A 14,376-nucleotide genomic window follows, 5' to 3' on the forward strand; every position below is an offset into this window, starting at 1 on the left:
TTTGAAATGGCGGATACTTTTATTATGGCTAAAATCAGACATTAAATGAGTGTTATGGGAATGTAGAAAAGCTAGCATAATATATGTATATTAAGACATCGATTATTATTTCGACAGTCTTAAAATTGTCACATTACAATCCAGCAGATGGCGACAAATTCCAATTATTGTTGGTAAATGAATGAGAATGAATGAGAGATCATTTATAACGCTTATCTAAAATTATTTACGTATTCATTCATTCATTTTCTTCTCGGCTTAAAAATGTTATATACTAAAGATGGCATAGAAAATGTTATTAAAGCCTCTAAGGGGACATATTATGCACCCTTTTAGAAGATAAATCTCCAATGTTCCTATAGTGTGTATTTGAAGTTTCAGCTCAAAATACCCCACAGATAATGTTTTATAACTCTTTGATACTGCCCCTTTTAGTTTTTTATCCAAATTGTGCAGTTTTGGTGACTGTCGTTTTAAATTTAAATGAGATTGTGCTCTTTTCAAAAAAAAAAAAAACAGCTTCAAATGCCTGTGTGTCAGCATAGTGGCAGATTCAAAAACTAGACAAAGGCAGTTTCTCAATTCCAAGAACGTTGAGAATGGACTTGTGTTCTTGTGAAGCCAGGTCACCTCGGAAGAACGAACTCAGGAGACAGAGAGAATAGAGAACACATCCTGTGAGAAATGAGATGCTGTGTTCGTCCTGATGGTCACTTGACCATCACACATTTTTAACTGAAAATTATTTAAACATTACAGCATTCATACAACATTTATGTTTTTTCCCCTTTTCAATATATGTATAACATGCACAAAACCTTACAAATATACTTTTAATAAAACAGATTTTAATATGAATTACAGCAAATAAACACCTATTTTGTGTTTATGTCTTTATTAAGATTTTCATGTTATTGTTTACTTTCACCGTCTCATTTAGGGAAACTCCTGAGATAAATAAGTTTTATCCCTGAACTTTAACAATAAATCTATATAAAATCCTACGCTTCCCACCTCCTTTAACCCGTCGCAATGACTTCTGGGACTTCTACAGTGAGTTCGGTGCTCAAGTCTGCATCAGTGCGTCCTTGATATCAAGAACACATCTGGTAACTTTTACGTGTCCTCCATTTTTGTGGTCTAGAGTATTGGAACTGAATTTTAGCTGCTGATGATGAAGTTACACGAGAACACGAAGACGCAAGAACGCATTTTGAGAAACAGCCCAATGTCCTATGCTAATGAGGGAGAGATCATCATTAATGGGCGGGGCTTTCCCCCTCTGATGACACGTACAAAGGCAGAATGTCAATCAGAGTGTTACTGCAGACTGTTTTTATCACGTGTGATTAAAAACAATAAAATTAATACATTGTTTACTATTAAAAGCTGGTTATATTCACATACTGTTATCATACAACTGTGTTTAATCCACTTATAAAAGTGATTTTTGCATAATATGTGCCCTTTTTATATTTGTATCTGCCAACATAGGCTCATTCTGAAAACGTTTCATCTTTTTTTTAAATTATTGTTTTCACCTTTAATGTATAGGACAGTGGAGATTATTGACAGGAAAGCATGGGGAGCAGAGAGAGGGGAAGGATGGCATAGGACCGCGAGGCGGGAATCGAAAAAACGTGGTAATTATGGTTTAGGGAAGTGGGTGGGCGGGTCAATCAGTGCTTTTGAAAACACTATTGGTTGGATGTAGGCAAGGAGGAGGGTGGGTCAGTCGTTCTGTCAGTCAGTCATTCAGTCAGTCGACAGAGCCCTCTGGTGGATTTACTTGAGAAGAGCAGGCGTGAATGGCATTCGCGAGAGAAATTTGAGCGTACACAGCGGCCTCTAGTGGATTTGCGAAAACAAAACTGCATTGGATGGGATGTATTTGGCACTCTCCAAAAAATTATACAGTGGTAAATTTTCAGAATGAGCCTGGGTTGGTATCTGCTTCTCTCTTACCTCTTACACAGGAAAACCAATAATAATAAAAGTCTCATCGTTGCATCAGCTCCAGTTACAGCACAAAATATTCAAAGAGTTCAAATATCTTTATTGAGCAAATTGATCAAATGTCACTCAATAATACATAATCAGTTTGTTCCACATCTCATTTTTATAGTTTTGAATGAGACTTACAGCAAATGTTTGTAAGGGATATATTTATATATATATATAAAATATATAGCAAATACAGTATCATTATCATATGCACTCAGCAGGATATACGTCTATCAAAAGTGGCAATGCAGACAGTGCTTGTTAATGCCCCTCAAAAAAAAGAAAAATCTGAGTTAAAGCCCATTAACCCCTCCAGTAAAATACTAACCCTACTAAATTCAGTAAGGCAGTGGATTCAGTCTGATCCTGATTTTAATGATTCTATTGTATTCCCATAATTTCAGGAAAATGCTAATTGAAAATCAAAGAAATATGACAACACTCAGCATGTAGCGGATTAAAACCGTGATGCCAAAATAGTGTTAAAGTCATCATGCGTAGAAAAGAATTAAACGCTGTCTACACATTACATTTGTAATGAAAACAAAAAATGATGTCGAAGGAGGTTTTGTTGATGGGGCGGGACTAGTGTTTCTCCTCCTTCTCCATTTGAAGACTTCAGCCCTGTAAAAGCTAGTGGTTCACTCCAGTTTCAGCAGCTCTACGTCAAATATAAGCGTGGCATTGGGAGGAATGACACCTGGGTGTCCCGTGGCCCCGTACGCCATATCTGGGGTGCAGGTGATCTTCGCCCGCTGACCCAAACTCATCTGAAATTAGACAGAAATTGGATACAGCATATATTGGAGAGCAACATAAGCTCCAGAACACATCCCAGCAGGCACGCAACATCATATGACGTACACCTATAGTTTTATTTTGGTTGTGACGTCACATGACCAACATTTTACGTCAATTTGCTGTCTGGTTTGGTTGGTTTCAGGTTGTGGTATTAACTAACTAAAATCCAACATAATTTTTACGTCATGATATGACATTCATACAATGTCAAAGTTTAACATCAGTAGAAATTTATCTTTGGTTTGTTTTATCTTATGTAATTACCCAACTAAAATTCTACATCACTTTAGTGTCATAATGTCAGTCCATACAATGTTAAAAGCTAACATCATTAGCCGTTGATCTTTGGTTGATTTTATGTTGTGTCGTGAACTAATATTCATCTTTATGTTGAAGGCTGACCTCAAACTGACGTTGGTTTCTGACGTCAACTTGATTTTCATATACAACCAAAATTCAAAGTTAGTCTGACGTTGGAGTTCAGCATCAATTTTACGTCTGTGTGATGTCTGGTGCCTGCTGAAATGAATGCAGACTCAATTACTTGTGCGACTCCTTCCTCCCAGCCCTTGATGACTTCCTGTCGGCCGATCTTGAACTTGAATGGCTTGTTTCTGTCTCGTGACGAGTCAAACTTCTTTCCATTCTGCAGCATCCCTGCAATTAAAGTACAAATGAAATCAAAACTAACCTTATTGATTTTGTTAGCTCACATTGCTGGTTTCGTGGTGGACAATTCATCTGTGCATGTCATTAGGAAAAAAAAATGGTTTGCCCTTGTAATCTTTAAGTGAAATCTGAAAATGCACTTCCTGTTTTGAAAATGCACTTCCTGTCTGTCTGAGGTATTAGGCTTGGCTAACATACTTAACCACACCCTCCAGCTGTCAGTTTTGACAACAAACAGAAATCTGTATGGTTGTAAGAACTCTTCTAAAACCCTTTTTCAAATCTGCTCTCGGTCGTGGAGGATCTCAGACTGGCTAAAGCAGACTCTAAATCATCAGTCCTCATCTTGCTGGATTTATCAGCTGCTTTTGACACTGTAAACCACCAGATCCTGCTATCTACGCTTGAGTCACTGGGCGTCGCAGGCACTGTTATTCAATGGTTCAGTTCGTACCTCTCGGACAGGTCATTCAGGGTGTCGTGGAGGGGAGAAGTGTCCAACCTACAGCATCTAAACACTGGGGTACCTCAGGGCTCTGTTCTTGGGCCACTTCTCTTCTCTATCTACACGGCATCTTTAGGAACAGTCATCCAGAAACATGGTTTTTCCTACCACTGCTATGCTGATGACACCCAGCTATACCTCTCTTTTCACCCTGACGATCCCTCGGTTCCAGCTCGCATTTCAGCCTGCCTGTCAGACATTTCACACTGGATGAAAGATCATCATCTCCAGCTTAACCTCATGAAAACGGAAATGCTTGAAGTTTCTGCCAACCCGACTCTTCACCATAACTTTTCAATCCAGATGGATGGGGCAACCATTACTGCATCCAAAATGGTAAAAAGCCTTGGAGTAACAATTGATGACCAACTGAACTTCTCTGACCACATTTCTAGAACTGCTCGATCTTGCAGATTCGCACTCTACAACATCAGAAAGGTCCGACCCTTCCTATCTGAACATACAGCTCAACTCATTGTTCAAGCTCTTGTTCTCTCCAAACTGGACTATTGCAACTCTCTGCTAGCCGGGCTACCAGCTAGTTCTATCAAACCTCTTCAGCTGCTTCAGAACGCAGCAGCACGAGTGGTCTTTGATGAACCCAAAAGAGCACATGTCACTCCGCTACTCAACCGTTTGCACTGGCTGCCAGTTGCTGCCCGCATCAAATTCAAAGCTCTGATGTTTGCTTACAAAGTGACCTCTAGCTTGGCTCCTTCATATCTGCTCTCACTTCTGCAGATATATGTGCCCTCCAGAAACTTGCGTTCTGTGAATGAACGTCGCCTCGTTGTTCCATCCCTAAGAGGGAAGAAATCACTTTCCCGAACTCTCACATTCAATCTGCCCAGTTGGTGGAATGAACTCCCTAACTACATCAGAACGGCAGAGTCACTTGCTGTCTTCAAGAAACGACTAAAAACGCAACTGTTTAGTCTCCACTTTCCTTCCTAATCTGCAACTGCCTCTCTGGCTATACCACTAACTGTGCCCTCTCTCTCTCTCTCTCTCTCTCTCTCTCTATCTCCAAAAAAAAAAAAAGAAAAAAAAAAAAAAAAAATTTTTACTAATGCTTTGCTTCTTAGACTTTACACACCTGAAACTTGTCTATAGCACTTGTTCACTGCTGCTCTTATAGTTGTGTAAATTGCTTCCTTGTCCTCATTTGTAAGTCGCTTTGGATAAAAGCGTCTGCTAAATGACTAAATGTAAATGTAAATGTGGAGGCCATTTGAGTACAGTGAACTTTTTCAAGAAATCAGTCTGAGATGATTGGACATGGCGCGTTATTCTGCTGGAAGAAGCCATCAGAAGATGGGTACATTGTGGTCATAAAGGGATGGACATGGTAAGCAGCAATAGGCTGTGGCGTTGACACGATGCTCAATTGGTACTAATGGGCCCAAAGTGTGTCAAAAAATATCCCCCACCCCATTGCACCACCACTACCAGTCTAAACCATTGATACAAGGCAGGATGCATCCTTGCTTTCATGTTGTTGATGCCAAATTCTGACCCTCCCATCTGAATGTCGCATCAGAAATCGAGACTCATCAGACCAGCCAACGTTTTTTCAATATTCTATTGTCTTCAACAGATCATCTTGACCACAGCAGAATGATCCAGCACATTTGTTATGCAGCGGATGCCCTTCCAGCTGCAACCCATCACTGGGAAACATCCACACACACTCACACTCATACACTACGGATTTAGCTTACCCAATTCACCTGTACCGCATGTCTTTGGACTGTGGGGGAAACCGGAGCACCCAGAGGAAACCCACACAAACGCAGGGAGAACATGCAAACTCTACACAGAAACGCCAACTGACCCAGCCGAGGCTCGAACCTGCGACCTTCTTGCTGTGAGGCAACAGCACTACCTACTACACCACTGCGTCGCCTCCTTGTTTTTAAGATGTTAATTAAAATAGTCTTTTGAGGTGTCAGGGCTACCACTAACTAACATTATATTTAAAAAGAAAAAATAGACAACCGCTGCATTTTTAGAGTTCCCTAAACAAATATTTGTTCATAATCCTTAACATAACCCTAAAATGAGGAATAAAGCATGTCTTTGCTAATGCTATGCTAATGCTAACACATCTGGTAAAATCTAAACAGACAAGCCGCTGACAAGAAACAGGCACAAATTGAAGCTTCCAGACTCACAGGAGACATTAATTGCAGTCCCGATCTGAACGCTTGACAGATAGCATCAGCACAACATCCTCAAGCTGTGCTCAAATGGGTATTTAACAGCAGACTCAGACTGTGCAACATGGCAGACAAAAGCAACTGCAAAAACTGGTGAATCCTGAACAATAATCATCAGCATATTCTGTGCAGTGGCCACATAAACTGATCAAATTATCCCAGCAGTTTATTTTGGCGTCATATGCAATAGTGAGAACAACAGACAACAGTCACTCCATTTAAATATTTGAGTAAAGCACAGTGTGAGTAAAAAAAACAATGAAATTATAAAATACAGTTTTTAGCATCTTAAGACTATATATAATCTAGTGTGCTCTAAAATAGTCACAAAAGTCCACATTTATAAAATATAAACTTCCAAAGCTTGTAGTTGGTCACTTCTACCTAAATGGATTAACAATTGTTTTCATCACCTCATACTTTAGTTTCTCATCAGATCTTCTGACCAGTCAAATAGTGTCTGACATGTCCCGCTCCCTTTTGGACTCTTCTCATTTGCTATTCATTTGACTTACTGTATGTTTTATGACCTAAGAATGATAATTCCCCTCGGCAGGGTCAGTTGGCGTTTCTGTGTGGAGTTTGCATGTTCTCCCCGCGTTCGCGTTGGTTTCCTCCGGGTGCTCTGATTTCCCCCACAGTTCAAAGACATGCGGTACAGGTGAATTGGGTAGGCTAAATTGTCCGTAGTGTATGAGTGTGATTGAGTGTGTATGAATGTTTCTCAGAGATGGGTTGCGGCTGGAAGGGCATCCGCTCCGTAAAACATATGCTGGATAAGTTGGCGGTTCATTCTGCTGTGGCGACCCCAGATTAATAAAGGGACTAAGCCGAAAAGAAAATGAATGAATGAATGAATGAATGAATGAAAATTCCTGGTAATTTTTTGTTTGTCTCTAGCTGGTTGCAGTTGTTAGGGTCTTCTGTGGGGTTGTTAGAGCCCTCTAGATCTCCTGAATAAAACAGCAGACAGATAGCAGATAGCATATGTGGGCCACTTTAGGCAGTTATGCTGCACTGGTGGTCTTCCTTTGGCCCAGACAAAGTGAATGTAAGCCTGAAGCGGTCCACCTATACAATGGCAAAGGGGGGCCAAAGATTCAAATTCATATATGGGCCATTTAAGGCAAAGATTTGGCACTTATGGCAAAATGTAATCTGAATGTGAGCCTAATGTGGCACATGTGGAAAATTTGGCCCAAATGACAGAGGACAAATATGGGCCACAGTTGGCAAAAATGTGGTATAGTCATTTAAGGGTAATCTGGATCTAAACCCAAAGTGGCAAACATGTGTGAGTGCAAATGTGGCCCATTTATCTTAGGATATATGTGGGCCACTTTTGGCAAATATGCGCCAAAGTAAACTCTGGCTAATGTGACTGTTAGCCTATAGTGGCCCAAAAAAGTAATGGCAAATGTGGTCCAGTTATCCTAAAACAGATGTGAGCCACTTTTGGCAAATATTTAGCACAGTAAGCTCTGGCATATGTGGATTTGAGTCTATAGTGGCCCAGAGAAGATACGGAAAATGTGGCCCAGTTATCTTAAAACATATGTGGCCCACTTTTGGTGAATATTCATCACAATAAGCTCTGACTAATGTGGATTTAAGCCTATAGTAGCCCAGGGAAGATAACAAATAAATCCGTCCCAGTTACTTTAAAACATGTGTGGGCCACTTTTGGTGAATATTCAGCACAGTAAGCTCTGGCATATGTGGATTTGAGCCGATAGTGACCCAGAGAAGATATGGCAAATGTGGGTCACTTTTGGCAAATATTTGGCACAGTAAGCTCTGGCTAATGTGGCTGTTAGCCTAAAGTGGCCCAGAGAAGATATAGCAAATGTGGCCCAGTTATCTTAAAACATATGTGGACCACTTTTGGTAAATATTCGGCACAGTAAGATCTGGCTAATGTTACTGTGAGCCTATAGTAGCCCAGATGAGATATGGCAAATATGTGCGAGTATCTCTGGCTAAATGTGGTGTGAACTCAAAACAGGTAAGATGTGGCAAGTATGATTCTGGTATCCTAAAAAATATGATAGGTCACTTTTGGTAAAGATAAAGCACAGTGATCGCTTGATAATTATAGAAGTCAAACCATAGCTCGTTGACATGGCAGATATGGGTAGTAAAATATAATTTGTGGCCCAGATCTGGCAAACAGGAGTGGACCACCCTAGAGCCATCATTCCATTCAGTGTGCAGCCTGGATGTAAGTGTCTGGTGTGGGCTGGATCTGGGCCAGAATAAAAGTAAACTGTGGCCCAGAATAAGGTCAGTTCTGGTTCATTTGGTTGAATTCTGCCTGACATATGTTATTGCTATGGCTTAATTATGGCCTAGTTCTGACAAACAGAAATAGACCGCCCAAGTGCCATCATTCTATGAAGTGTGTGGGCCAGATTTAAGTGTCTGGTGTGGGCCGGATTTGAGCCACATGCATTTTGCTAGCTGGATTATTTTGTTAACTCCTCGAGTTTGCTTTAAAATCAGGTTTCACACACAACTGACCCTGTTGGAGAGATCACTTCTGTTCTTATCTAAATCTCCTGTGGAATCTGAGCTTTTTGTGATCTAAATGAACAAAACGAATGAAATATGAAACACTGGCCTAATTCGCCAGATTATTTGGCTGGTTAAAGTAGGTCACCTTTTGCCTCCGTCTATATTACAAGAGGGGGAAAAAGGGAGAGGAAGATACATAGCAAGATTATGTTATGATTACAGTGTAAGCATGCACAGAAAACCACTGTGTTCAACTCAAATAGGGTATAACATTTAAGATAAAAGATGTTAGTTAGATTCAGTGAAAAAATGTGCCCAGTTTTGTCAACAAATAGGGATCTAGCTTCTTTTACAGTTGAAGTCAGAATTATTAGCTCTCCTGAATTATTAGCCCCCCTGTATATTTTATTTCCCAAATTTCTGTTTAACGCAGAGAAGATTTTTTTAACACATTTCTAAGCATAATAGCTTTAATTATTCATTTCTAATAACTGATGTCTTTTATCTTATTTTGCCATGATGACAGTGCTTAATTTTTGACTAGGTATTTTATTTAAGATAGTATTCAGTTTAAAGAGCCATTTAAAGGCTTAACTAGGTTAATTAGGTTAAGTAGGCAAGTTAAGGTAATTAGGCAAGTTATTGTATAACGATGGTTCGTTCTGTAATCAAAAAAAATAAAGCTTCAAAGAGGCTAATAATATTGACCCTAAAATGTTTCATGCAAAATTAAAAACTGCTTTTATTCTCGCTGAAATGAAACAAATAAGACTTTCTCCAGAAGATAAAATATTATCAAACATTCTGTGAAAAATTCAACACAGGCTCATTCTGGATACGTACCCCTGTCTACATTTCTGGAGAACACGAATTATGTAGCCAGAGATAAGTCTGGCTGCAGTTTGTCTTTAAAATGAATGCTATGGGCGATATAAAACTGCTGGCACTCGCTTTCAATATTAATTTAAATATTTGTGAACGGCACATATATGGCCAATGTTTATTTTACAAATATTATTGAGAATATTCCATATAAAATCACTAAGCTAACACATATTCCAATCTCATATATAAATCATATAAACTGTTAATCGTTGTAGGCCTAATTTACAGTAGGCTAGGCTTATTAATAATAATAATCATTAATAATAATTCTTATTATTAAGTAGGATATTATTTTTTGAAAAGTCTACTTTTGCTATTTGACATTCAAACCACTGCAGAAACAGATTGATAAATAACCTACTATAAATTAAAACCATTAACGTGTGCTATATATTTTTGTTTTCACAAGCTTTGGAGATGTGATGTAAATTCCGCTTTTAAATAATAGGTCACCTACAGCTTTCATCATGAGCTGCGGCTGCGTTCAAAATGGCAAAAATGTTTTCAAAGTGCACTACGAAAGGAACATAATTGTCAATATGACAATCGCTCAAACTGAACTGTAAAACATTACTTGAAAGCAAATAACATGTAAGAGAGATGACTTTAATGTTTTTTTTTAAATCAGTCCAAGTTTAAATGTTAGATTGTTCTAAATGAATAGGGCATAGGGGGGACAACTGGAAATAGAACACAACCAGGAACTATGTTTCTAACTACAGCTCCAGAGGTGTAGTTGCTAGCATACACATTTGAGATGCAGTTTGCGTATGTTCATTGTAACGATGGATTTGGGAAACACCAAATCAACGAACTATGTTTGTAACAATGTAACTTGCGACCTTAGTAGGCTAACGATGGTTTTCGGAAACACACCTCATGTTGGCTGATGTGTATATTGCGCCCACTGGTAGATTAATCAAGAAGAGAGCATGCGAGAGAAATTTGAGATCATTAAAAAAAACATACACAGCGGTCTCTGGTGGATTTGCAAATACAAAAACTGTGAACAGATGTACCTCCGGTTATGTATTTCAACGTCTCCAGAAATGTAGACCTGGGTACATATCCGCAATGAGCCTGGGTAGGAAAAATTCCTTGCTCTCTTCAATATAACTTGGGAAGTATTTGAAAAAGAAATTCACAGGGGGGCTAATAACTTTGACTTCAACTGTAACTGATATAGACAGTTTAAAAACAAAACAATGCTAAGATAAAGTGCCTCCACAGCATAAAACGGCATCAAACTATATCACAATAATATTATTTCCACCTAAAAAACTACAAGAGCCTCATTCTGCAATTTATAGATATTTTGTTACACTGAGTTCAATAATATATGAGTCAGATCACAATATCCATTAAGCGTATGAATAACCATGTAACTGTGTCTTACTGAGAACAACTGTGTCTATGCTTTGAAGTCTGACACACCATTAGAAGCATTAATTCCGTAGAGATTCATGCATGCCGAGGGAGATATGAAGAGCCTCATGCTGAGGGATGGTTATCTTACAGTACAGTGCAGTATTAACTTTCACTCCCCCCTGGACTTAAATGGAGCTGGGACTTCCAGGAAGGACCCAGCGCCAAGATATCTGCAGAGTGGGCTACTTTCCAAAACCATATATTATAATAGTAGCTTGTTGTATTACAAGGATTAACTAAAGCTTATTTATGAATGAACTAAACTGACTGAATATATATATATATATACACGCACACACAGTCAACATTTGAAGAAGTTGAAGTAGATCAAAAAAGGTTTTCAGAATTGTTGTAAGATTAACTTTTAGGTCAACACTGATGAAAGTTTATGCTTGTTAGGTGGTTGTTAGGGTATTCTGGGTGTTTTTAGGACATTGCTGGGGACATTGCTTTTATTAGCATTTTTCTAAGTGGTTGCCACAGTCTTAGGGTTAGTTTTATTTTTTTTGACATTTGTTTTTCTTTTTTCAGCAGTGGCAGTTGGGGACAGGCCTGGATTAAGAATTCAGAGGCCCCTGGGCACATTGTCTTGTAGGGTCCCCTACCCAGCCACACCCCTATAGTTGAATTAAAAAATAAGGATAATACTGGCTGCCTGTTAAGTTCCATATTGATTATAAAATATTGCTTCTTACCTATAAAGCTTTAAACAATCCAGCTCCTGTTTATCTAACCAACTTTCTACAATCCAACCCGCTCTTTAAGATCTCAAAACTCAGGGCTTCTTGTAGTACCTAAAATAGCAAGGTCTACTAAAGGAGGTCGAGCCTTCTCACTTATGGCTCCTAAACTCTGAAATAGCCTTCCTGATAATGTTCGAGGCTCAGACACACTCTCACAGTTCAAAACTTGACTAAAAACCTATCTTTTTAGTAAAGCATACACTCAATGCATCATATAACAGTATCATGCATGAATGTGCTCCACGCAGGTGAGCTGGCTTGACAACCACCTGCAGGACACACTCCTCCTGTCTTAATGCACCAGACATTGTGTTAGAAACTCTCATATGCTTTACATGTTTGTTTCTGTGTTTGTTTATATAACTGCTATTTTCATTTATAACACTATGTTTGCATCCCAATGAAATACACTATGAACAGCAGCTACGCTAATTATTTTCTTTATTCACTATTTCCACCTGGGGATACTCATTCCGAGGTCCTTAGAGACTATGCAACGCCATTGATGCGATCCAAGACCTGTGAAGAGATGATCCCAGGGTATCCATAATCCTGGACCAGACCGTATCCCGAGCTGATGCTGCGGTCGTCATGGAGTGCATGAGACTGATTCCTGAAAGACCACAGTGACAAACGAGCCTCCGCATTGATCCTTTGGGCCAGCCTGACCTCCCGCCAGTGTCCTACTCACACCTGCAGCTTCTTCACGATGGACATCCAGCTTCTCCAGCCTCCAGCGAAGAAGATTGACCTGAATAATAATGGTCTCGCCCAACAGAGCCTAGTTCCTCGAAGGATTTTTTTCCCTTTATTTCGTCAATTGGTGAAGTTTTTTTCCTTACCACTGTCACCACCGGCTTGCTTGGATCGGGATTTGTGGAGCTGCCCTTCAGTGGATTTGCTCTTCATTGTTTGAACTTTCAACAGAGAAACTTAAACGACGCTGAACTAAACTAAACTGAACTTCAACTCTGAAATCTGGACTTTACTGGAACTATGTTAAGCTGCTTTGACACAATCTACATTGTGAAAACCCCTATATAAATAAAAATGAATGGAATTGAATATAATATTTTTTTATAAAATGAATCTATAGTGTTTGTATTGCCCACATTTTTCAAATAAATGATATATAGTACATATATTCATAGTCAACAAAGATTTTACTTATTTTTTAAGCGTTTAAAGCACGCTTGGATAAAAAATACTAATAAAACTAGTGAAAATACATGGTTTTTAGTATACTTGTTCAAGTTCACTGAAGCAGTACTAAAAATATATATTTTAAAGGGTATTCATTGTAAATACAACTTAGTTATATTAAGATGTTGCTAACATTTAACACCAGGTGGAAAATAACTCATTTATTCATTTACTTTTCGACTCGAACCAGCAACCTTCTTGCTGTGAGGGGATCATGCTACCCACTACAGACTCTTAAATAGGAAGGTGCTCATTCAGGCTACATGGAACGGTCGCGGAAATCACGTTACGTGGAGGGTGGGGGGGGGTGTGACAATCGTGGGAATCAAGCATCCATTCCATAAAAAAAACTTATGCTGGATAAAATGGCGGTTCATTCCGCTGTTGTGACCCCAGATTAATAAACGGATTAAGCTGAAAAGAAAATGAATGAATGAATGAATGTAGTTCCAGTCTGATATGTAATGGGGAAAAAAGAAGAATGAGTTTATTAGACGCTGGATTCAAACTGGCTGATGATCGAACGCATCAAAACATGTTGCTATGCTCTTTATGAGCTACGCCACGCACGCTGCTGTCAATTGCACTCTTTAGTTATGTTGTCTCTGTCAATCAAACAGTGATGAGCAATAATCGCTCAAATTGCTTATTCCAACGAGGTGCGATATTTACACAGCCTAAATAGACACTCCAAAATATGCACTTTTGAGTGTCTATAAATCGGCATGGCGACGCAGTGGCGCAGTAGTTAGTGCTGTCGCCTCACAGCAAGAAGGTCACTGGTTTGAGCCTCGGTTGGGTCAGTTGGCATTTCTGTGTGGAGGTTGCATGATCTCCCTGCATTCACGTGGGTTCCCTCCGGGTGCTCCGGTTTCCCCCACAGTCCAAAGACATGTGGGACAGGTGAATTGGGAAGTCTAAATTGTCTGTAGTGTATGAGTGTGAATGAGAGATGGGTTGTGGCTGGAAGGGCATCCGCTGCGTAAAACATGTGCTGGATAATTTGGTGGTTCAATCCGCTATGGCGACCCCGGTTTAATAAAGGGACTAAGCCAAAAAGAGAATGAATGAATGAATTTTTCAGCATTTTTGAGTGAGCACGGGCCCCATTGCTTAATCCGGCATGATGTTAGGGAAGACATTTTGGGTGTTTCTAGGTTGGTCTGTGTGTGACAGTGGTTGTTTGGGTGTATTTTGGGTATTCAAAAACTAATATTTGCACTGAATAAAGCACATAATCAGTACCTGAGATGATCACTGTCATTGTAGTTTATGCTGCAGTTCAGTTGGAACATTGCAGTCATATAAACTGTTTTAAGATACTTAGACCGAAAACTCGTTTTAATATGGAAAAGATAGCTTTTATAGCATGTAACAGCATCTCATGTAGTTAGGACACTGTGTA

The 14,376-nt window shown here is 39.3% G+C and overlaps 1 protein-coding gene across 1 annotated transcript in view; it reads right to left on the reverse strand.

Moving 5' to 3' along the window:
- Positions 1–2,035: 2,035 nt before the first annotated feature.
- fkbp1b (FKBP prolyl isomerase 1B) overlaps positions 2,036–14,376 on the reverse strand; it is a 30,076-nt gene continuing 17,735 nt past the window's right edge. The window contains exons 3-4 of the mRNA XM_056445481.1: positions 3,350–3,462; positions 2,036–2,774 (exon numbers count right to left, since the gene is read on the reverse strand). Of these exons, the coding sequence (XP_056301456.1) occupies positions 2,646–2,774; positions 3,350–3,462 (242 nt within the window). The 3' untranslated portion in view covers positions 2,036–2,645. The remainder of the gene's footprint in view (positions 2,775–3,349; positions 3,463–14,376) is intronic.

This window comes from Danio aesculapii, chromosome 20 (genome assembly GCF_903798145.1).
Source record: "Danio aesculapii chromosome 20, fDanAes4.1, whole genome shotgun sequence".
Classification (NCBI taxonomy): domain Eukaryota; kingdom Metazoa; phylum Chordata; class Actinopteri; order Cypriniformes; family Danionidae; genus Danio; species Danio aesculapii.